This window comes from Coptis chinensis, chromosome 8, assembly GCF_015680905.1.
Source record: "Coptis chinensis isolate HL-2020 chromosome 8, ASM1568090v1, whole genome shotgun sequence".
In the NCBI taxonomy this organism is placed as follows: domain Eukaryota; kingdom Viridiplantae; phylum Streptophyta; class Magnoliopsida; order Ranunculales; family Ranunculaceae; genus Coptis; species Coptis chinensis.
In genome coordinates this window covers 78,367,956-78,390,821 of record NC_141463.1, presented here as the reverse complement: position 1 = coordinate 78,390,821, position 22,866 = coordinate 78,367,956, and the positions used below count along the sequence as shown (strand labels likewise).

General features: G+C 36.5%; 2 protein-coding genes across 2 annotated transcripts; both read right to left on the bottom strand.

Moving 5' to 3' along the window:
* Window positions 1-1,712: 1,712 nt before the first annotated feature.
* On the bottom strand, window positions 1,713-6,595 carry LOC147483257 (protein SMAX1-LIKE 7-like). The gene is made up of 3 exons (XM_086576417.1): window positions 5,253-6,595; window positions 4,321-4,567; window positions 1,713-3,758 (listed from the first exon to the last, which is right to left on the bottom strand). The coding sequence occupies exons 1-3, from the start codon at window positions 6,491-6,493 to the stop codon at window positions 1,908-1,910; spliced, it is 3,339 nt and encodes a 1,112-aa protein (XP_086432543.1). The 5' UTR covers window positions 6,494-6,595; the 3' UTR covers window positions 1,713-1,907.
* A 9,230-nt stretch (window positions 6,596-15,825) lies between these two features.
* Window positions 15,826-22,315, bottom strand: LOC147483256 (uncharacterized). The gene is made up of 3 exons (XM_086576556.1): window positions 21,822-22,315; window positions 21,276-21,730; window positions 15,826-16,410 (listed from the first exon to the last, which is right to left on the bottom strand). The coding sequence occupies exons 1-3, from the start codon at window positions 21,984-21,986 to the stop codon at window positions 15,975-15,977; spliced, it is 1,056 nt and encodes a 351-aa protein (XP_086432682.1). The 5' UTR covers window positions 21,987-22,315; the 3' UTR covers window positions 15,826-15,974.
* Between the last annotated feature and the right edge of the window lie 551 nt (window positions 22,316-22,866).

Genomic DNA, 22,866 nt, shown 5'->3' with positions numbered 1-22,866 from the left:
TATTATCTTGTCTTTGAATTACAAAAACAAGCCAGAAAGTTGCTGATATTAGATCCATAAGTTGCTGGTTCGTGATCCACAATAGCTAAAGTCCGTTTTTATTTTTGCTGGGTTGAAATCCAACGGTCATTAATCGCTGGTACATATCGCTAAGAGAATCTAACGGATAGATATGACCGCATATGTCAACATCGTAAATAGGAGAGGTGTTGAAAGTGTGTATGGCGAGGAGAGAGAATGTTGTACGAAAGGGCAAAAGGGTAAAAAACCCGTTGAATTGGTCAAAATTGAATGGCATGGCCGGTTGGAGAACAATGTGTATTTATTATGGCCGATTCAAGCAATTACCCCTATATTTATACCCTTTTGTAGTTAGATGTGATGGGCGTATGGGCATTACCTTTAAGCCTCTGGTAAAATTTCTTGGTATTTGTTACTGCCAGAACCCAATTTGTGTTGGGCGGACTTTAAAAAAAAAAAACGATTATTACAAGTGTGCCATTAGTTACAAAAAATCCAAAAACAAACAATTATTACAAGTATGCCATTGATTATCAAAAAATTGAATTCGAAACCCCAAACTTAAACGACGGCTAGGTTGTTTGGACTAAGTCCCAAACGACATGGACACACCGTTTGGGACTTAGTCCAAACGACCGCCATTAACACCGTCAAGAGCCCAAAAAACAGAACTTTGAATTTTTTTTCAAAATTCAAATCCCAAACGACATAGCCACATCGTTTGGGATTTTGACTTATAAAAAAATGGCCACACCGTTTGGACTTAGAAAAATCCCCAACGATATGGCCACACCGTTTGGACTAAGTCTCCAACGATATGGTCACACCGTTTGGACTTAGTCCAAAACGATGTGGCCATGTCGTTAGGATTTGAACTTTGAAAAAATTCAAAGTTCTCGCTTTTTTAACTCTTAACCGGTGTGGCCGGGTCGTTTGGACTAAGTCCCAAACGGTGTGGCTAAATCGTTTGGGACTTAGTCCAAACGTTTGGGATTTAGTCCAAACAATCTAGCCGGGTCGTTTGGACTAAGTCCCAACGGTGTGCCAAGTCGTTTGGATTCAAATTCAAACGACTCCAAATCGGATCGCTTTAAGTTTGGGGTTTCAATTCAATTTTTTGGAGACCAATGGCATATTTGTAATAATTGTTTTTTTTTAGATTTTTTGAAAACCAATGACACACTTGTAATAATTGTTTTTTTGTGAGTCCGCCCAACACAAATTGGGGTCCGGCAGTAATAAGACCCATCAATTTCTTTTGGCGCCCCGTTTATTACACGGAATATATATTTCTGTTTTAGAGGTATAGCTTTTTCATATTTTACCACGTTAATGTACTGGTCTTATTCCAGAAGCACGGCAGATGGCACTATGGCAGCCACCATATTTATTTAGATTGTTTCTCCTTTTTCTTTTCTTTTTTCGATATCCACCACCCTAAGTAGATTGTTTCTCCTACGACCTAATAAGAGTTGCCTAATTGATTAGCACCCGTAGCGAATTTGAGCTAGGCTATGACATTCCGTAATGCACATGAGAGGTGAACAAGTGGCTCAAGGGAGCACTGAATTTCTACCATTCCTTACGTACAATTGTCTGTTTATATCAAGACACGGATAATTATGAAAACTTATAACCTCATGATGCCACATCAAACATACAAAAGGATGGAGAAGAGGAAAACAAGAGAATCAGCTAAAATAGATATATTTAACATTAGCTGGTTGAAGCATAACAATGACATATATTACGAACTGCAATTTGAAATCCAAACAACCTGCAAAAATCCCCATAAAACTATGGGATACGCAAGGCGTATAGGACGACTAATAGGTGATAATAGCTACATTATACATCTAGTTACAAAAACATTTCAATACACATCATCAATTCAATATAATACTGGAAGGAAGGCAAATCCCAACAGCTTGCTCCTTCACGTAGACATCACGAGTAACAAGTTTCAGTACGGACCGACTTGTGAAGACATACTTATGTTGAGCCTCAGCAAAGCTCCTACCAAGAATATCCTCCACCCAATCCTCCACTGCTCTTTCCCTGTCCGATGACCATGCAGCCGCAAGTATCTGCTCCATGACTTTTGAGTCAATCTCCAGCAGACACTCAGACCCAAACACTTTCCTAAAAGTGGCACTGATGTCTTTTAATAATCTGTTAGCAAGTGCATCAAAATCAAATGGCTTAAAAACCACAGTGTCATCCATTTGGGCAAGGAACGTTTCCAACCAAATCTCAGAGTTTTCTGATAAGGCATCACTCTCACTGTTCTCGCAATCTGAATCAATTGTTTCTGTTTCTTGTACGGGTAGATTTAAATCCAGATACTTCGGAGTCTTGTGTGGTTGATCCGCCCGCTCCATCATGTTACTAATTCCTATCAACTTCCTTTTGTTTGCAAATGCAGGGCCAGGAGTTCCTTTTCTTGATGTCACCAACACATTCGATATATTGATCATAATATTGTCTTCATGTGCACAGCCAACCAATATCTGAATTTCCAAGTTTTGGGCCTTTAGAACTATTTCCTCGGAGAACTTATTAGCACACGCCTTCTGAAACAAGAGAGTTGTATTATCCTTTGAGAGACCTGATGCTGCAACAAACGTTGCATTGGTAATGCTTATTTCTCTTCCGCGAGAGTCGGGAAATTTACCCGTCTTTATAGCCTGGGATAAACTATTCTGAAGAAGCATATCTGCTTTATCTACATTTTCTAGGAAAACTACTGACAAGGGCTTCTTTCTTATTTCCTCAGCAATATAGTCAACAACCATCTTCCCTCTGAATTTTACATCATAGCCATTTGCTTCTTGGCAGCCAAAGACTCTATTTGAATGAGTACTCCCGTCTTGAGAATTTAGATCCACACTGATGATATTTTTCCTACAGGGTACCTCCGCAAGCGCCAAGGCAGTTCTCTTTTTGGCGACCCTATCAAATCCAACGAAACTTAACCATACGTCTCCTTTTAGGCTTGTACCACGGAACCTTTCATTTCCTGCTCTACAGCGAGCTATAGTCTCACTTATAGCCCGTATGGCTTCTTCCTGCCGACCAACCTTTTCCATCAGAAATCTCCAAAGTGACTTCAAATCATTAGGATCAACCTGCACGCTCGAATCAGGACCAGAGCATGAGGAAGATTGGATCGGAGGGTTTGAAATGTTCGGTTTGACCACATCAACTGATGAAGGAGAGCAATCTGAGGAATCCTGAACAAATCCTTTGCGAGCTTGAACATTGAGTATCTTTGGTTCCTTCATAGTTGGTGCATACATTGTTCCCAATCCTAAATCCGTTGTCACAGAAGCTGCAGAGGCAAAAGCAAGGCCCTCTGTCCGAAGTGATTCAGTTTTCGAATCCCTTACTTGTAGTTCAGATGAGAATTTGTCACCCATAATTCCAGAATATCTGGGACTATTTTGCTTTGTTGAAGACATCTTTTGCAAATCCATGGGTATGGATGGATGAGCATTTCCACCCTCGTTTTTATCAGGTATTGAATTTATCCTGCTGCTGCTGGTAAGGGTATTAGCACTGTCCTTCCTGTCAGAAAGAAATGGAATCCCCACAGTGCCTGACCCTGTTTGGGATCCGACCCGATAATTATCAGCTCCAGCAATAGAGGAGCAGTAGTGTTGACGTCGGCATATATCATTCCATTTGTTTTGAAGTCCAGTCACTTTAGCATTTAATACTGTTCCATCATCTTTGGCCTGCACTGAAGAGATGGAAAACATATATTACATGAATATTGCCACAAAATCTTCTATGCACTTAATGTACTTGGAATGTATCTGGTAAGCCAACTAGAAGGTAGTCAAGTTTTAGATAAAGAACCTAAGGATCTGTTAAGCGGCAATGACAACATTTGAGATGAATTTATTAGGAACTGGACTACCATAAACTCTTCTAGTACACTGCAAACCATACAGTATTCCTACTACAAAAATTGGACTCACCAACTGACAATCTCATCATCGAATATTTTTTATGATAAACCATGTTCGGATACTTGAATTATGTAGTTTTATGTTTGGGTGCTTAATTTTGAAGCTGACTACTAGTCAGAACCAGTGAGATATGAATCTCTTACCTATCCCAAGCTACGTCTTCTCTCCTATACATGTGTACTGTTATAATCTGTATACAGTGTCATAGTGGTTTGGCTTGACACTGCTATTAAGCTGATAGGAACTTGTAGAATATTTGTTACTGTGGAACTCTAAATTTCTATGCACATGACAAAACAAGCATAGCTTTCGACGTGATCCACACCTTTGCCACATCTAATCCCTTGTTTCCGTTGAGCTCAGCCTTCTGTAGCCATGAAGGCAAGCTTCCATGATACTGATCTGCAACTGAAGGAGTGCATCCTCCATTCAGAAACGAAGAAACTTCTTGTTCGCATTTCTCATTGCATAGGTGACAACGAGATATAGGCTGACATGTGCTTGCTAGTGTGCCCTTCAGATCAGATGTTGTGGAGAAAAACCCACCAAATGGAACAAATGAATCCATCAAGCTGTAAGTATATCATGAGCACGGAACTGTCAGATCCAATGGACAGTAATTGTCAGAAGCCAAAGTGAGCACATGAAAAAATGAAATTCGGAGAACATGGAGAATCCAAGAAGAAATTTAAATGAAAATAGATTTAGGCTACAGAGGAGATCCAAGAAACAAATGCTGTATACTGAACTCCGAACTACACCTATGGTTGTAGACTTGTAGTTACTATAGGATCGGATTCAGCAAGGCTCAATTTAAAGGCTAACTCAAAGCAGGTTGGCAGAAGTGGCCAAAGGTAGTTGGCAGACCACATAAAGAACTGAGGTGCTGGTAGCTAGAAGTAATCAGCGAGGGTCTCATGCTAAGTAGAAAGAAAAGAGACATAATTAGAGCAACCATTGCTGCTCTTAGTTATAAATATAGTTGCCCAGTACATATTTTATGATCCCACTGCACGCGCTGAGTTATACACAAAACTTTGTGCAGTTGTGCCTTAAAAAGATGAATAGTATAAGCTCTGCAGGATCAAGTTGGAAATTGCCAAAACATAAACCATAAATTATCTCCATGTGAGCATAAATCATAAATGGTAATGAGCGTGAACAAAAAACATGAGGTCAATTTGCAGCAGTCTTGTAATTCTGATCAGTATAATAAATAATACTACTGATATGAAGAAAACCAGTATATCTATATACCTTTGTGGCCGAGATTGAAATCCTCCTATCGGAGATTTAACTGATGTAATAGGCAGAAGTTGAAGATCCCAATCCTTCTCTATGGAAGGAAACTTCATTAAGAACTTCAAATACATCTCGTAACTCGCCGCAGCCCCAATTAACCACAATTTTCCACGGTGAAGTTCCAACAACCTTGACAATTGTAACACCACATAACTCACAGCATCCAACGAACTATCATCATCTATAAACACCTTCAAATCACCAAAGCTAATAACACCACCAGGACCAGAAGAATTCCCAATTAACTTATCCAACTCCTCAAACTTATTACCTAACAACCCCTCCTTCCCTTTCTCACTAACAAACTTAACAATCTCATTCTCCATACAAATGAAACTTAATCCACATACTTCTACAGGCAAACCACCAACCTTCCCTCTGTCAACAAACTCCTTAAAACTCTGAAGCGCGTCGTTAGCACAAACGCCAACAAGCAATGGATTCCTGTCCTTCTTTCTACCAAGAACTTCACCAATTCTCTTGAAACTCTCATCTCCATCACTTAATTCATTAAAACCAGAGAACCCCAAGAAGGGGAAATTGAAATTTCGAGAGCCCAGCTCATTATCACCTCCACCAGTTAGGTTACAAAGAAACACAGGAGCTCGCCTGGAACGCGAAAACCGGCCTAATGGAGGTAATGGTCTGAGAATAGCTAGTTTTATATCACAACTTCTAAACCCTGCTTCACCAAACACTCTACTAACAATTGGGTCATCAAGAATTGATAAAACAAGTTGCTGTAACTCAACTTTAACACAAGACAATGAACTATTCATACTGTTCTGCTGCTGCTGCTGCTGTTGCAGTTGTTGTTGGTAAATATGAAAACTTTCAGGGTTTCTTCTCTGATTAGCTTGTGACCTTTTGACAGCAGCCATTAAGGAGTTAGATATAGGTGGGTCTTCATTATTAACTTGAGTTGTAGTAGTTGAAGGTAAACGATCAAGTGCAGAAGTGAAACATAACTCAAGTGCTTTAAACTGATAACGTGGTGGATACGTAGAACTTCTTACACGTGTACAAGTATCACGAAGTAGTGAAGATGACGATGATGAAGAAAGAAATGAAGAAATAAGATGAAGTGAAGTAGTTTGTGAATGTGAACGACGAGTTGCTATACTTACAGCTTCATCAAGTGCAGTTGAAGCTTCTTGTGTTAAACACTGCCTTGCAATGCTAACTGGTGTGGGCATGTTTTGCGTTTTTCATAAATAGTTTGTTTAGAAAAATGAAAGATTTGAGGATGAGACTGGTTTTTAATATTTGTTTATAGACAAGCGAAAGACTGATGAACCAAAAAGTTGAGGAAATGAACCGTTGCTGTAGTTCGGTGTTGACATTTGCAGTTGTTGTGTGTTGTGTGTACGTGTGCTGCTGATAATGTGGGTTTGTCAAAGGGGTCTTACTCAATTGCCTTTACAAACAACAAACCAATTGGGTGAGCACTGACCACTTATGCCCTTAACAGTATGCTGTTTTGGTACTAAAAGGAGTATTGTGCCCAAGTGATTTCAATTTTGCTTTCTTGGAAGATTCTCTATTGGATGTATAATCATTTTTTTCTAGTTTTCTATAATCTGTATAATGATATTTTCGACATTATAGTATCACCATATTATTGATATACGATGAGAATTAAGTCGGTAGTGATACGTATTTAAGTCGATAGTGATGTAGTTAACTATGATTTAACTTTACATATATGAGACAAAATTTAAGAAATTTGGTTTAGAGAGGGTATATGTCGAAGTGAGGTTACACTTCATCTCATTCAACGACTAGTCAATTAAATGGCCTTATACAATTCAGTGCAAAACGACTAGTCAAATTATATACACTCTCACACGGTTTTTCTTGAGGTTTTAATTTTAGCCCGGCCCAAAGGAGGTAGTCGATAAGTCAGTAGCATTTAGAAGCATAATTTTGAAAATATGTAACATAAACAATGTTGATTTTCTGTAATATCTAGAATTCTGTAAGGATTTTGCCCAATAAACTGCTTCAAGTGGAGAATAAATTGATATGTTGTCGACAACTCAAATAATCTTTTGAGAATTCAATAATTTAGGTGATTTCCTTCAACAACATATTCTTGATTTACACTTCTGTTCGTGTTCTTTTTAATTTGTGGGTTAACTAGTATTATCCTTTCTAGATGAGCCCATTAGAATTTTCTCCTACTAAATGGAAAATTAGAGTCTCCTCCCTCCCAATACACATGAAAAAAAAATCTTAACCCGTAATTTTTTCATTCAATACAAACTTTTTTTGCCTACTACCAATATACGTATTTCTGAAACTATAAAACTACCAATAAAAATATTTCTGAAATTATAAAGCTTCGTACCACCCTAAAAAATCAAAATCAAAATGTATTCTACATTTCTACTGGTAAAAAACAACAACAACAAACAAAGTGTACATTCCAGACCAAGTTGTTGACGAAGGACCCAAAAAAAAGTCACAAGTATGTCATAGGGCGTAGGCAATGAATTTTCTCCGTAGGAACTTCAGTGAGTTAGCAGGACACGGGAGAAGTTCGATTCTCTAGTAAAAAGTGGGTCATTCAGGGAAAAGTTCGCTTATGCAATCAAGCGCATCATTGACATTAGACTGTTAATTTACCTGACTCGTGCGAGAGTACAGAATCAGATTGCTCGTTACTTGGAAAAGAGAGGGAAAAAGAAAGATGCCATGTCCACTAATTTAAATGCCCATTGAGGACATGAAAGTCAACATCAAAGTGCTTAGAACTTTAGAAGTAAATCCAAGATAGGAAGATTTAAAGAGAGAGAGAAGGAGATATGTCATATCAAAATGGCTAAAGGTTGCATGTGATAAGGTGGTGGGGGTTGGGGGGGAAGAATAAGCTCTCACCCACCACCACACACATAACATTCATGATCATCATTTTGGAATATTGAGATCATAACCTCCATGTAGCCATGTAGCCAGGGTCCCTACCACCAAACGGTTTTTCATCTGCCTCAGTCCCCTCCACCTTTATGCCATTCAGATGCAAAAAGGTGTTGATTGCTATGTTTATGTTTCTTTGCATGTTGTCCACTTGTTCACATCAACAGTTCGAAAATCTTGTACCGGAAGAAAGATTCAACTGATAAAAAGTTAAAAACCCACTACACCAATACGGAATTACCGACCTCTGAAAGGTTTTATGGGCGAGGCAGTGTCAAACCAACTCGTCTAAATCTAAATCGGTTTAAAAAACGGTCTAGGCGGACTAAGCTCATTTTTTTAAAAATAAATTAAATGCTGAAAATAAAAATGCTTTTGAAAGCTTAATATTTGTATGGGTTTAAAATATTGGATCTTAATATAAATTATATGGTTGCTATAAGAAAGAGAATATATTTTTATATGAAGTCACTCTTTGGTCTTCCTATTCAACTCGATCAGATCACTTTGTCATCTTCTTCAACTATTATTCTTTTCTATAATTAAATATATTTGTCTGTGTTTATTTTTTGAATTATGATAAATTTTTTATTTCTTAATTTCTTTATTATAATATATTCATTATTAATTAAAAAAAAACCTAACTGTCCAGTGCCTAGGGCCTAATATGCCTAAGTGCTCACCCACGGCCTTGAGTACCACCTTACTTTTTTTTAACATAAACTAATAGACGTCACAAAAACACTTTTGATATTCCGTAGTATTTTGTACTATAAAATATACCTTTTGAGCATAATCTCCGAGTTCAATATTTGTATGGGTTTAAAAGACTAGATCTTAATATAAATTATATGTCGCTATAAGAAAGAGAATATATTTTTATGTGAAGTCACTCTTTAGTCTCCCTATTCAACTATCACTTTGTCATCTTCTTCAACTATTATTCCTTTCTATAATTAAGTGCATTTGTTTATGTTTATTTTTTGAATTATGATAAATTTTTTTATTTCTTGATTTCTTCATTATAATATATTTATTATTAATTAAAAAAAAAAAAAAAACCCTGCTCAGTGCCTAGGGCCTAATATGCCTAAGTGCTCACCCGGCCACCGGCTCGAGTACTACTTTACTTTTTTTTAACATAAACTCAATAGACGTCACAAAAACATTTTTGATATTTCGTAGTATTTTGTACTATGGAATATACCTTTTGAGCATAATCTCTGAGTTCAATCGAATATTTTAATATTTAAAAAAAATCAAAGCGCCCAATCAAAATAACAATATGAGGTTGGAAAATGTAAATTACCAAATTTTAGTCAGAATACTAAATTTTTAGAACTGTGTAATTTTGAAATCTATAAGAACTATGGATATACTTGGATTACATATAACAACTCCAAGAATAACTTTCAATATCGAATAAAGAACAAAATTGGATTTGATTCCCAAAATTATTGTACTGTAGCAAAATTGAATCGACTAAAACAATACACTATCACTGTAAACCTACAATGTATAGGGAACAATAAAAAAAAAATCAGCAAGATCTTAATTATAGACACCTTAACAGCCAAATAGGAACCAATGTCCTAAGCATTCCGGTGAACTAGCTCGTGATCGATAGAGCGCTTACAAATTTAGATTAAGCTTATTTTTGGTTGAGGATGATTTGATAAATATTGTTTGTATTTGAGAATCTCGATCTTTCTCCACTACGAAGGGCGTCAACCAACTTGTCTGTGGTTATATAAGAGAATACAAACAAGCTGGTGCGCAAGGAGGAGTAAATGGACATAGATTTCTTTACCAAAAAAAATGGACATAGATTTTCATTGAAAAATCGTATTTATTTAAAAAAAAAATGCAGGAGATATTTGTCATTGTAGTGGAAAAGAGAAGTGTCAGTATGAACAGAACTAATGAGCTGTCTGACCGTCCTTATAATGTGGTTGAGACAGGTCCTTCAGCCCTTTTCACGTCATTTTCGTCCATTTAATTGCCTTCCAACACTTCATAAGGAGTCAGAAGTTCCCAAAAGCTGAAACTGCTACAAATGATGCCATATACTGGGGAAGGCAGGGGGCACTCACTTGCACGCCTATAAAACTCGGGCTCTTTCTTTCTGCATTATTGGTGGCTTAATAAAGCTGTCGATAAACGCAGCAGAATCTGAAAGATCGTCTAGATTTAGTTACTTTCAGTAAAAAGTTGTTTTTGCTGTAAATGGAATCCTTTCTTCTGTCCTTCATTTTCAACTATTTTGCTTTCCTAATGATCTCATTCAAGGCAGACCAGACATTCGACAGTCTGGGACCATTGTTGCCTGTGGTTAATTACTACTTATATATTTTCCTGTTCAAAGCAACTGTTATCGTAATCTCATTTGTTTAAGTTTGGGTTAACGATTAGGGTCTCTCCATTGATTACACTACACATCCAAATCAACTAATTGGGTACTTGTGTGATTTTTTTTTTTGGGGTGGGGGCGGGGGGTGTCATGCCGTGACTACTGACCATAGTTTCCGGAATTCCAACATATTATTAACAACTGTAATATTCAAGCAAATTCCGAAATTCCTTTTGAAATCACGAACTACTATGCTCATGAGTCCTGAAGGAGAGACTGAGACTTTGTCGACGTTTTTAAACACGAAATTAATAAGAAATTATCATGAAATATAGTGTTCTTCTCTGATTATCAAAATTTCAAAGATTTTAAAACTTTGGACTATGCCCCGAGTCCTAAGCAAAAGGCTTTAGGCTCAAAATTGGTAACATTTGGTGGGATCGCCCACTAAAGCTCTTAAGTGAGGTCTCTGTATGAGGGTGTGCCATTTGGGATTTGCAGATTCAATTATAAGTGGGAAATTTGAACATATTCAACATTCCACTCTCCATGAAGTTTGAAAACTACACAGCATTAAGCACCAAGCCACCAACGTGTCTAACGTCCAAACACAGCTTTTAGCATAAAGGTGTAGGTGCTAACTGTGGAATGAAGTTCTATCCTTCACTTTTTTCAGCTTTGGTTCATTCCCTCATGTGATATGTTCGTCAATTTCAAATAATTTGTGTTCATAGTCAAATACTTAACTATGTGCTTCTCTGCTTGTCTTTAATAATTGGCAAATCTTTTTGGGTAGTGGGAGAAGCTATAATGAATGGAAAATATGTGTTGTGCTTGGTTGTTTGAGAAGCCTTACGTGCACGGTGCACGTACTGCCCCATGTCATCTCAATCATTTTAATTGATTATTTATTAATAATAATCCAATCAACCAGTGACTAATTGACTATAGTTGCTCTTAGCAGCAAGTGCCTAAATGGAATTCTGTAATGTTCACTCAAATGCAAAACTGGGGGTCCGAGCTAATCCAACATCTGGCCAACCGTGACATCTTGTCAAATAATATTGCAAAATATAGGTGAAAGGACATCATGTCAATCTAAAGTTGGACTGACTTCCACTCGACCCTCTCTCTGTTCGCATACAGAATTGTCGTGGGACGGTTCTATGTTCTGTATTTGAAAATCTTCCCACATTCGATTGTGTACTAGGGGACTAGAGGTTACATACTTACATCCGTTTGATTGTGAGCAACTTATGTTTTTGTGCTAGCCAAAAGTTGCGCAGTATAACAAGCTAACCCCCTAGTTGTGAACCACTCAGCGAAGACAGAGATAATCAAACTCGGGATGCCATAGTTATTTAAAGAGACAACTCTTGAACCAAACTCTGAATTTGTTTTTCGTGCTTTGCAAGGGAAAAGAGATGTGCTGAAGGCATACACTCGTCAATGGTAATGTTATGAGTGGCAGTCGCCTATGGGTGCATTTGAAGCGTAATTACCCTAATATATATTGTCATGGGTGCATCAGCAATATCGTGCATGAGTAGCAATCACGAGTGACGGCTAGTTTATCAACAGTAACCATCAATATTACATTTACTGTAGTTATAATTATGTAGAGAAGTTCAGGCAGTTAAAATTCAAATAGCAATGCACAAAAAAACCACCAAGAACACATACACTTGATATATCTAGTTTTTGTTGATGCATAAACTTGATCTTAAATTGTTGTGAAATGAGACATTTACCATCCCCCACCAAAAGGTACCTGTATTCAACAAATAATAGATTGGAGACAGGTGTAAATGGTCTTAAAAGGGAAGGGTAATGGTCCCTAAACTATTGGAGAAAAGTTGTTTTGCTAAGTAGAGAAACAAATTATGAACCTTTAGAAGAAGAGTATAACAAAGATAAGTGGGTGTCAATCTAAAAAGAACGTGTAGGGTGGGTGGGGGTGGTGCGCCACTTGTATGCTTTCCTGACTCGATATTTCCCTTGAATGGAATTTGTGTGTGGGGACCTGGGGGGACTGGGTAGGCTTGAATTTACCATAAATAGAAGTTTATTTGTTTGGAGTGGGGAACCTAATTCTCTGGTTTATTAGTTCATTGATTGTGACCAGATTCTCTTTCACTAAAAGTGAGAACGATCAGTATCTTTAGCAAGAAAATAAAAAATGTGGGAATGAATGTTTGATTATGGAAGATAACGCATTATGACTCAGGAAGTAAGCTTTTAGATAAAGTAGAAAATTCTTGGATAAAGCCATTTTTGTTCTATCGTATAATATAGTAGAAAATTCTTGGAATTAAACAAAAAATATGTAACATGAATGCCCTAAAGTACAATTTAGCTTTTTACCATATTTTTCTCTTACGATCAATTGATAAACGAGTATAAGACCTTACGCCAGTTGTGACATCTCTACTAAAAGACATCATAAAGAGTCGTTATTGTTTGGAAAAGAGTGGAAGTTGATCTCATCTCCCCTGTTCCTAAAGTATAACTTTGGGGAAACACAAAAGCAGCCAAAGAATACTTATATGTGACTATGTGAGTATGCCACTTGGAATGAGGTCGTGGTTTTTGTCGCCATGGAGATTCATTATACAAAAAATTTCTAACCACTACAAACTGAAAATTACATATGGAATTGACAAAATTGAAAGTTACTAAAATTGCGTGATAGATTTTGCAAGGTTGCTCATTCTTTGAAGAAGCTGATTTTTTGTTTTGATGATCTCCACAGCATTCAGATCGTACTGGCTGCAACCATGTAGAGGTTTTATCAAATTCTATCATAGCACTTGTTACATGGACTATGGAGTCCCATCTCTAGCAAATACTCCAAAACTTACCCCAGCCTAGCGTGATCGAGTTCTATAACACAATTCACCAAAAAAAAGTTCTATAACACAATATTATAAAGATTTCGTGGCCCACTTATAGATTTTGAAAAGATGAATGTCAAGTCGCAATTAGAGTACGGGACCCCTTAGAGTACAGTAGCAGAGCAAGTGGCCTTTCTGTTACCACTTAAACAACACAAGTGGGCTTCTCTGAGTCCAAATAATTGGGCCATTTCTCAAGTAAAACCATTGAGATAGAATGTTTTGCTCAATCATATTACTTGATAGTTGACACATGGTTATTTGCTAGGAGTCTATTTGTTATCACGTTCAATCTCTGTCTGGGTCATGTAGCACTTTCCACAGGACAATTAGACCATGTTCTATGCGAGTCAACTATGGATGTGATTTTTTTTTTTGAATCAGGTACTGTATATAGATAGATTTGTGAACAGATACATTGATGCGATTTGCAAATGATAATTTTAAGAAAATGCATGTCACATGAGTTAACAAGGATAAAAGCATCATTTGTAAGTATTTTCTTAACTAATATTTCCAACTAATCAGTCACTAAAGGAAGGCATCGAGGGGCGAGGTGGTATAATTTCTAAGAAGTCCGACTGAATTTTATCACAGTATGTAAGATCATGTAGCAGAATGTCTCCATTCATCACTAATTGGTTTTAAGTGGAAGGAGGTATATACTTTACTCAAGAACAACTATTCTGAGGGGCTGCAACTGGACCTAATAAGACAAAGAGTTAGGCTTCCCAACATATACTCTCAGAAGATATGACTTCTAAAACAAATTGCGACATTGTAATCTCTCTGCAGATTATGTTCACAGAAATGAAATCATCTTGTCTTATACAAAGATTACATTCAAAATAGAATCGGCATGATACTACTCAAAGAATCAGACTTTGAAGTTCAAGGTGACCACTACCTTGAAAACCAAGTTGTCGACATCTCTCCTCATATTATTGTTTCTAAAGGTTCTCGTGGACTTTTATAGGTTGTGTGTGTGTGTTGGGTTCATAAAGATTCAAGATAAGTGAGATCGAATAAAAAGAAAACAGAAAACAAGACACGTAATTAAATGCTAAACTCAGCCAATAATTGTGAGAAGGATATGCTTTGTATTTTGTGTTAGAACTGGTCAATGTGTGCAAAAGTTTGAAAACAAAAGCATGTTCCAAGCTTCAGAGTTTTTGCGTTGTTCACTGTTCGAGCATTACTAGAACAGTCAGAATTTTCCAGTTCCTTCTTGTGGTTTGTATTTTCTGATTTTAAGAAATACATTTTGTTTTATTTCGGCTGCTGTAGTTTGTGTTTCTTCATTTTCTGTAGATCTATGCACAAGCTAATAAATCCTCTAGTTTTTGGAAGGTCAATCGAGAAGTATGTGGATTCATGTACTCTTAAAATTCCTTTCAAAATACGGCAGAACCAGCTTAATAGATGTTTGCATTTACAGAAAGTGTTGTAAGTTGCCAAAGCAATTAACAGAAGACTTGACTTTTTGCAGCCACTAACTAAATGGTAGATGTTCTGAAGCTTCATTATTCCATTCTATCTATCCCTGCTCTAAAGCTTGTCTATCACTTAGCTGTACCAGTTACCTATGTTTTATATGTGTTCAATTTTTAACCTAGTAAGTCTACTACGAAGTTCAAGTTAACTAAGCAACCACCGAACTGCAAAATATTACAGTACTTCTTAATACATCTCTCACTCTACGTCTCTACCCCTTCTCTTTTGTTTATGTTACTGCAGAACCTCCGAGTGTCAAACTAAAAAGTGATGCCAAAACCAGGAAAAAGAAACATGTAAAGTACATGCGTACAATTCAACTATAAAAACTTATTCCGGCAAGACTAGTTTTAAACCTGACAGGGTTTGGTTATCACTTCAAGCCCAACCCATACGCTTCCATACTCTTTAGTCTTTACAACCCTAAATACAAATTATAAGCCCATAAAAATCAGACCACTCCTTGAGGCAATCCCGATCACTGCACCCTATGTTCAAATACGTTCCTAGATGAACTCTAACCAACAAACATCCTAGTTTTTCGTAACTAAGGTTTACATCAGAAACTATTGGGGACCATGATTGACAAAAAATGTTCTCCAATATCAAACTTCAATAGTGCAAAACGATAGCTAAAGTCACTGAATAAAGAGCCGGACTTCGTTCACTAAGTACTCTATAGTACACTGACAACCTTTTGCCAGGTAAATGATAACTCAGAATCATTTGGATTTTAAATTGTATGAACTTGCACTGAAGCGTACAAGAGGCCTTAATGACCAACCTTCCAATCACAAGTCTCAGCTCTTCACAAGTGAGTGGACCAAAAATACGTGGCGTTCAAAAGAAGATTGTAAATATGGATATGAAAAAAAAAAAAAAAATGAAATGACCATATTCTATTAAATAAACAAATGACCCCTACCATGAAATCCAGAACCCAAAGCATAGTACTAAGAAGCCACTACAGAGGAACAACGCAAACTTACACAAATGAGAGATGAAGATTACCACTATCATTCATGACAACAGCCTTTTGATACCTGTTTTTTGCTCTGACGTAAGCCTGCTGGGGAATTTGATGTTAAATTTGATTCTCAAGTTTCCTCTCTTGGAAGGCTCTTTTGGGATTGGCATTCCCTCCCCCCTTACAATTTCTTCATAGCTGGGATTAATAATCGAATTGACGGTGATGGTCAAACTTCGTCCATCCAGAGTCGTTAACTGTGCTGTGTAACCAGTCAGAGCTTCCACAAGGGATATCTTCTGCATGACTATGAGATCATTGCCATCCCTTTTGAAGATACCATGAGGTTTCTCGTCAATGATGAAGACTAGGTCTGACGATATCACACCTCGCTGTTCATTGCCCTTCTCTGGGAAAGTGATTTTGGTTCCCTTTTTCCAGCCTGGTCTGATCTCTATTGTCAGGATTTCCTCTACTGGTGTAGGTCTCCTATAAATGCAAAGCAGAGCACACAATTAGATCAAAATTTTTGGGAAGTTATCGATCAATATCATCACATACAGACATATCTTCTTTATTTTTTTACTAGTAGATGTTTTTATTAGTATATATTAGCAGTAGAATAGTAGATTCATTACAATTAATATCATCAAACAAAGAATTCAAGCTTTTAATGTAAGACACAACGGAGTTCCATTTAAATTTGTAAAATGCAGCCTTCTCAGGCTCTCAGCCTTCCAGCTGCCTCCCCCAATCTTCTCAAAAAAATAATAATAAAATTAAAAAGACAGAAGAAGAGAATGAATGAGTAGGGCAGTAATGCAAAACAGCTTCTTCAAAGCCAATAATCTTTTGATGAAAGAATAATGTGTAATATAAATCAAAACTTTTGCATCCATTGATTTGCTACAACAATCCATTACAGGGTTTCTAATCCACCTTAAACTGTATGCAACACATTAGCCAGTTTGAATTGCTTCAGCATCCACGTTTATGATTTGGAAATGGATCTAGCTAATCTCATCAGAAAGGGAAGTCTACGCAACGCATACCAAACAAAGAAATCGAACTAAATAGAAAGACAGGAAGTGACAAAACTATAACTGGATCAGAGCAGTATAGATACAAACTTGAATCAGACATTCCTTCCACTATCCATTATGTGTCCGTCATAACCACTAAGCCTAAATTTATGGATGGCATACTACAGATAAAAATTCGAATACTTGGGCCTTATTCATCCATTTTCAAAATCAAATTTAAGTATTTAACCTATGGATCCAGATTATATGACTACGAGTTTAACCAGACTGCCTAGCAACAAATTAGTACGAGAATAAGAATTTTTTCCAATGACCAACTTGTACCTAAGTCACACTGACATGGATACATATGTCGGTGTCCAACACGGATACTGAGTGTCCGACACAGCAACCTATATGGCCATATGACTATATGAAGTAGGATCTGCGGACACAGATCATAAAGAAAATATTACTTTCTTTAGTTACACAACTAATTATTAGGCTCAAGACCTTACAAGAGTCTCCTTACAAATAAAAAACTATAAAGTAGAATACATAAAGTTGTAACTATGTTTATAGAATATTTTTGTAGTCTTTTACGATATTAAAGAAACCCTAGTTTAAAATTCATATGCACAACATGTCCGTGTCTGACATGGACCTTTTAAGGAATATGAAGTGTCCATGTTACTTAGACTTATACAGTTTTATACCAAAATAAGGATTTATGGTAAATGTGTAAGAAAAAATAATTTATTGATTTTACAACAAATAATTACAGCAAAGTTCTACTTAATAATGATCCAGCAAGTGGTCGATATGAAAAATTAAAAGATTGAGATTTCCTGGTCTGTAAGAAAACTAATTTAAATTGCTAAAAATGACAAAAGAGTTGAATTTACAACAATGTTCTATTAATAATGATCCAGCTAGAGGTCAATCTAGAAAATTAGGAGATTGAAATTTCCAGGTCCAAATAAATTAGGCAGAACTCCTAAGGATTCACATGTAACTTGGGTAAGAGGCACGCTCATGTGTGATGGATGCACATGAGTAGCAGATGCACACTGACTATGAAATTTGAAGTAAATTTATTCCACTATCTAATGCTATTTTTAGTTATAGCGGGAACTACTGAATCCAAGGCAAAGGCAACTGCTGATAGTTAATAGTACTTATAAACTTTTCCTTTTTCTTATCCATAGATTAATATATAAATATAATCAAAACCGTTATATTAACACTTATGTAATTAGTAATGACATACTTGGTCTATTATTATTGGTTGAATCACAATCGCTTTGCAATTTTGCAAATTCATGCATGCTCAGCTGACCTTTTCAAGACTAACTTATATTCAACTCAATATAGTTTGAGCATTATACAATAAGATAATACCCGGTCGCCATTTCAAGTAGCATTTGATATTGACGAGATCTTTTGGGTTCGGAATTGGTATAATATATAAATATTTCTATAATCCACAGCAATAGTAAAGATTTTCTCCATAATCACTCGTGTTCATGCAGACCTGATCATTAAAAGCAAAAATTACATGTAAATGTATTTCAAGCTATTTTTTCTTGTACTCCCCTTTTCTCACAGTTACTTACACTGTTACAGCTTTCTGAAACCTCTTTAACATAAAATACTTTTATAATTTAAGTTTTTTAACAGAATTAGTTACATGCTACACACTCAGTAGTTTACTAATGCAGCAAGACAGGAATACTTTATTAGTACGTTAGTTCTACTGTGGTGGATAATAGGTACTTGTGCTGCAGACATCCCAGATATCGTCAAGATCGTTAACGGCTCCAATATCCATGCAGCCCCATTAGGACAGTAAGTAGAATTATTTTCTTTAATTGCAAAATGAATTTGCCTTAAATTAGTAGTTTTAATTTCCTAGTTGAATAATTTTCATGGTTACGGAAATGTGTTGACTTTGGAAAACAAGGCGTGTCAACTCCAAACATAATGAGTAAAATCAATAATTGCTACCTAAAATCTAAAAACGAAGATTCTTAAGCATTGCAGTATCTACCTTGTATCTACCTTGTAGATATGTGTGAGCTGCGCTGCTCACACATGGCCTAAGAGTACATAGCCAAGTTGCATATATTATAAACCCACCAAGATATTGAGCAAAAGCTACATCTCTTCTTCAGTGTTTCTGAATAGTTCAACACTTTTCTCATCCAAAACCCACCAAGATAGATCTTTTTTATAAGGTGAAAAACACTCGAGTTTCTCACCATGACTAAGGTAGGGGTGAAGGTCGTGGTGGAGGAGATCCTAACAGCAGAAAAACCACAAACGAAATCTCCATGATCATACATCAGGGACCACCCAATTTTGTAGTCTTTTTACATTAATATTGTTCTCAGTATTTTCTTTATTATTTATATCCACTATGTTGTGGAACCAGTCTGGGCCACCTGAAATTCAGAATTTATTTTACTTCTGCAAGATAGTGTGCTGACCGAGTTCTATGAGTTTTGAGCCACCACCAGAGAATACCTAATGCAAATACGCCTATCACATCAATATCAATTTTTTCCAAGAAAGGTTATGAGGAAACAGTAAAACGAAACAACACGGAGGGAACACCAAAGTTCAAACTCTTTGACACAAGGGATCAAGAACTGGTTCTGTATTTGTGTTTAAGTACTCAAATAGGTGTCGACACACACCTCTTCCGACCTATGTCACATTGCTCTCACATAACTATTAACAAGGTGGTGAGACCATTGATATTGTTTAACTGCTCACAACTACCAAAGCTCAACTATCATTTCACAAATATCTTCACACAATAAATTGCTGGGATAACATACCATTTAACCAACACTTCAACAAATTCTAATTTATTGACCCACAAGAAGACAAGGCTTGAATGGGTGCCCCTTTATGTCGTACCGCTGCTTACGCCATTTATATATATGTACATATCTGATCCGTATGTATATTGATATATTTTAGGGTGTCTTGGTGCCTATATGCTACTATTTGGAACCTTAAAAAGTATCTATCATCGTTTGTTGCATTGAACCTTGTCTCAGCTAACGAAAAGCCTTTCCTTGCAACTCAAGTGTCTAGAGGCCTTAGCATATCTTATGAATGGCATGCACCCTTACCCAAGGTAGGTAAGGCTACAGACCTTTACAAAAATTTAGCTTCCATTCAAAAGCTATTGGAGATCCTTTACTTTGTGATTAAGTACCATTCCGGACATTTATGAGAACCTCAAATTCATGAAAGAAGTAGTAAAAGACTAAGTAGATACAATTTCCCATACCAGTTTGATGCTTGTCCTCAACTAAGAAACAAATATATGAAAATCCCATCCACATCTAGCCACTCATTAGCCCAGTAGAAAAGACCATTAACAAAGCCAAATTTTGTCGTTTTTCAAGGGTCATCAACTATTAGGCTGAGTCCAATGGTTTTGGACTCTTTATCCTTATTCCTCAATTTAACAGTGTTTTACAGATATAGATAAGGAAAATGGGTCCAATGGTTTTACAGGTATGGAATGAAAACCTCAAAAAACCACTCCACTTCATCTGGCTCAGAATGCAAATAAAGAAAGAAAAAATAAAGTAAGTCATACCACTCCACTTGAACTGGCACGGAATAGAAAAGTGAGTCATACCACTCCACTTGAAGTGGCGCGGAACGTACTCTGTATTTCAATAATACTCCCTATATATAGAGAGTAAATTACAGATAGAGAGTGAAAACCTCCACTTTGGCCTCCACTTTTAGGGGGATAAAGAGCCATTGGACTTAACATTAGGGCATTAAGACAAATTGACTTTTTGATTAGCTAAGCAGAGTCTTCCATCTCCATACAATTCCAATATCTCAAGGCTTCTAAAAATGTCTTTCATTCTAGCCAATCATCCACTCTAATTGTCAATAAGTCAATATTCCAATTCCATCAGTTTGATTGTTTCTACATTTGGGTGTATCTATTACAACAAAATTCAGATTCAAGTATCTAACTTTTTTTAACGCATGTGCAATATTTAGCTTTCATAAATGCAAAAAACCTAACAACTTTAACTAGATTCGCCAATCAAGTGTAACAATTATAACAAGTTCATACAAAACAAAAGCAACTTCATAAGAAACAATTATAACGACTCTAAAAAAAGACATTTCCTCAATTGAAGTGCTCCACATTCCCAGTTAAAGTAGTGATCTTAGTCAACATACTATATGCATCAATCTTCTAACTCAAGCTAAAAAATCATTAAACTCATGTATATACACAATAAAACCATTAAATGCAAAGTTGATAAATTTAAACATGTAACATACCCACTGGAATCGAGTACATCCCTGGAAATCTTCATCTTTCTAGTAGTCCCTTTATACAAATCCTCCAAACTACAAGGTAAATTCCTTTCAATAGGAGCCGCTTTTCTCATTACATTCCCCGACGACGCTTCCCCACCCCCACCTCTCATCTGTGCCAATATTTCCTCAGCACCAACACCAGAAAATATACCCCTAGGAAAACCCGAAGAACCACCCATACCACCACCACCTCCTCCCATTCCCATTCCACTAAACGACGGACTAGCAAACCCGAAAAACTCGGAAAAAATATCATCCGGGTTTCTCGGGTTAAACCGAAACGACGACCCCCCACCACCACCAGCCGAATACCCATCGGGTGTACCCGAATACCCAGTACCAGGTGGTGGTACTCCTTTTAATCCTTCTTCTCCATACTGATCATACACTGCTCTTTTTTGCCCGTCACTCAAAACCTGTTTAATATATAATATAATATAATAAAAGTGTTAGAAATTAATATGAAATTAAAGTGAAATATTAATTTTTGTTTTTGTTATCGCTTACGTCATAGGCTTCGGAGATTTGTTTGAATTTAGCTTCGGCTTCTTTTTTGTTGTTAGGGTTTTTATCTGGATGCCATTTCATAGCGAGTTTACGATAGGCTTTTTTCAAGTCATCGTCTTTTGCGTTTCTGTCTACTCCTAATATTTTGTAATAATCTACTCCCATTCCTCCTCTCTCCTCTATATATTTTCTTTCTTCTTCTTCCTTCTTCTTCTTCTTGATACTAGTTTTTCAGACTTGGCTGAACGTTTTGGGCTTGGGCTTTTTGTTTTGTTATGGTGTTTGAGTGATGTATGGTTTAGACGGTGTGGAATGTTATCTCACCGTCGATTTGCGTGGGGTCAGGTGACGTGAGAAGTAGGACTAGTGCGGTCCTTCAGATTAGCATCATTAATGCTAGCTCATAAGAGTTTATGAAGACAAATTGGAAAACCAGAGTACTTGTAATCTGTGACAATGGGACGTGTTGTGGAATTTCTTGTTGCACGGGGCACAGGATTGTGTCGGCACAATATTAGTAGATATACGGCTCCTATATGATCCTATAACTTAAATCATTTGTTGACTTGCGTATATATTATATGTGTATACATAGGAAGGAAGAAAGGGAAAGGCATCCATAATTGTGATTTGCAAGGTTTGTTCATGAATATTAACAAATTTATTAGATAAAAATCTACTATAGATGTATACAAAGCATTAATTTGTCCATTCATAGAATTTGAAGTATCAAAATGGTAGTTTATGTTGGAAAAAGCTGTAGTACTTGTTTGATTATATATCCATGGAAAACTCAGTTTTTAGGCTGGAATTTTCCCACCCTGAAGAACACGTTTGATGGCAATTAAAAATCACATGGCTCAACTGTTATGCTACATGTTTTTTGAAAACTAAACTCTTCTATGATACCTCACAAGTCAAATATTCGAACAAAATGTTAGATTCATAGATTGAAGTTGCATCAAAGTCGCCAACCAATCAATCAAATTCATGCACGTAACTCGGAAATGAAAAACTGTAATAATAAATTCTTAACTCTAATTAG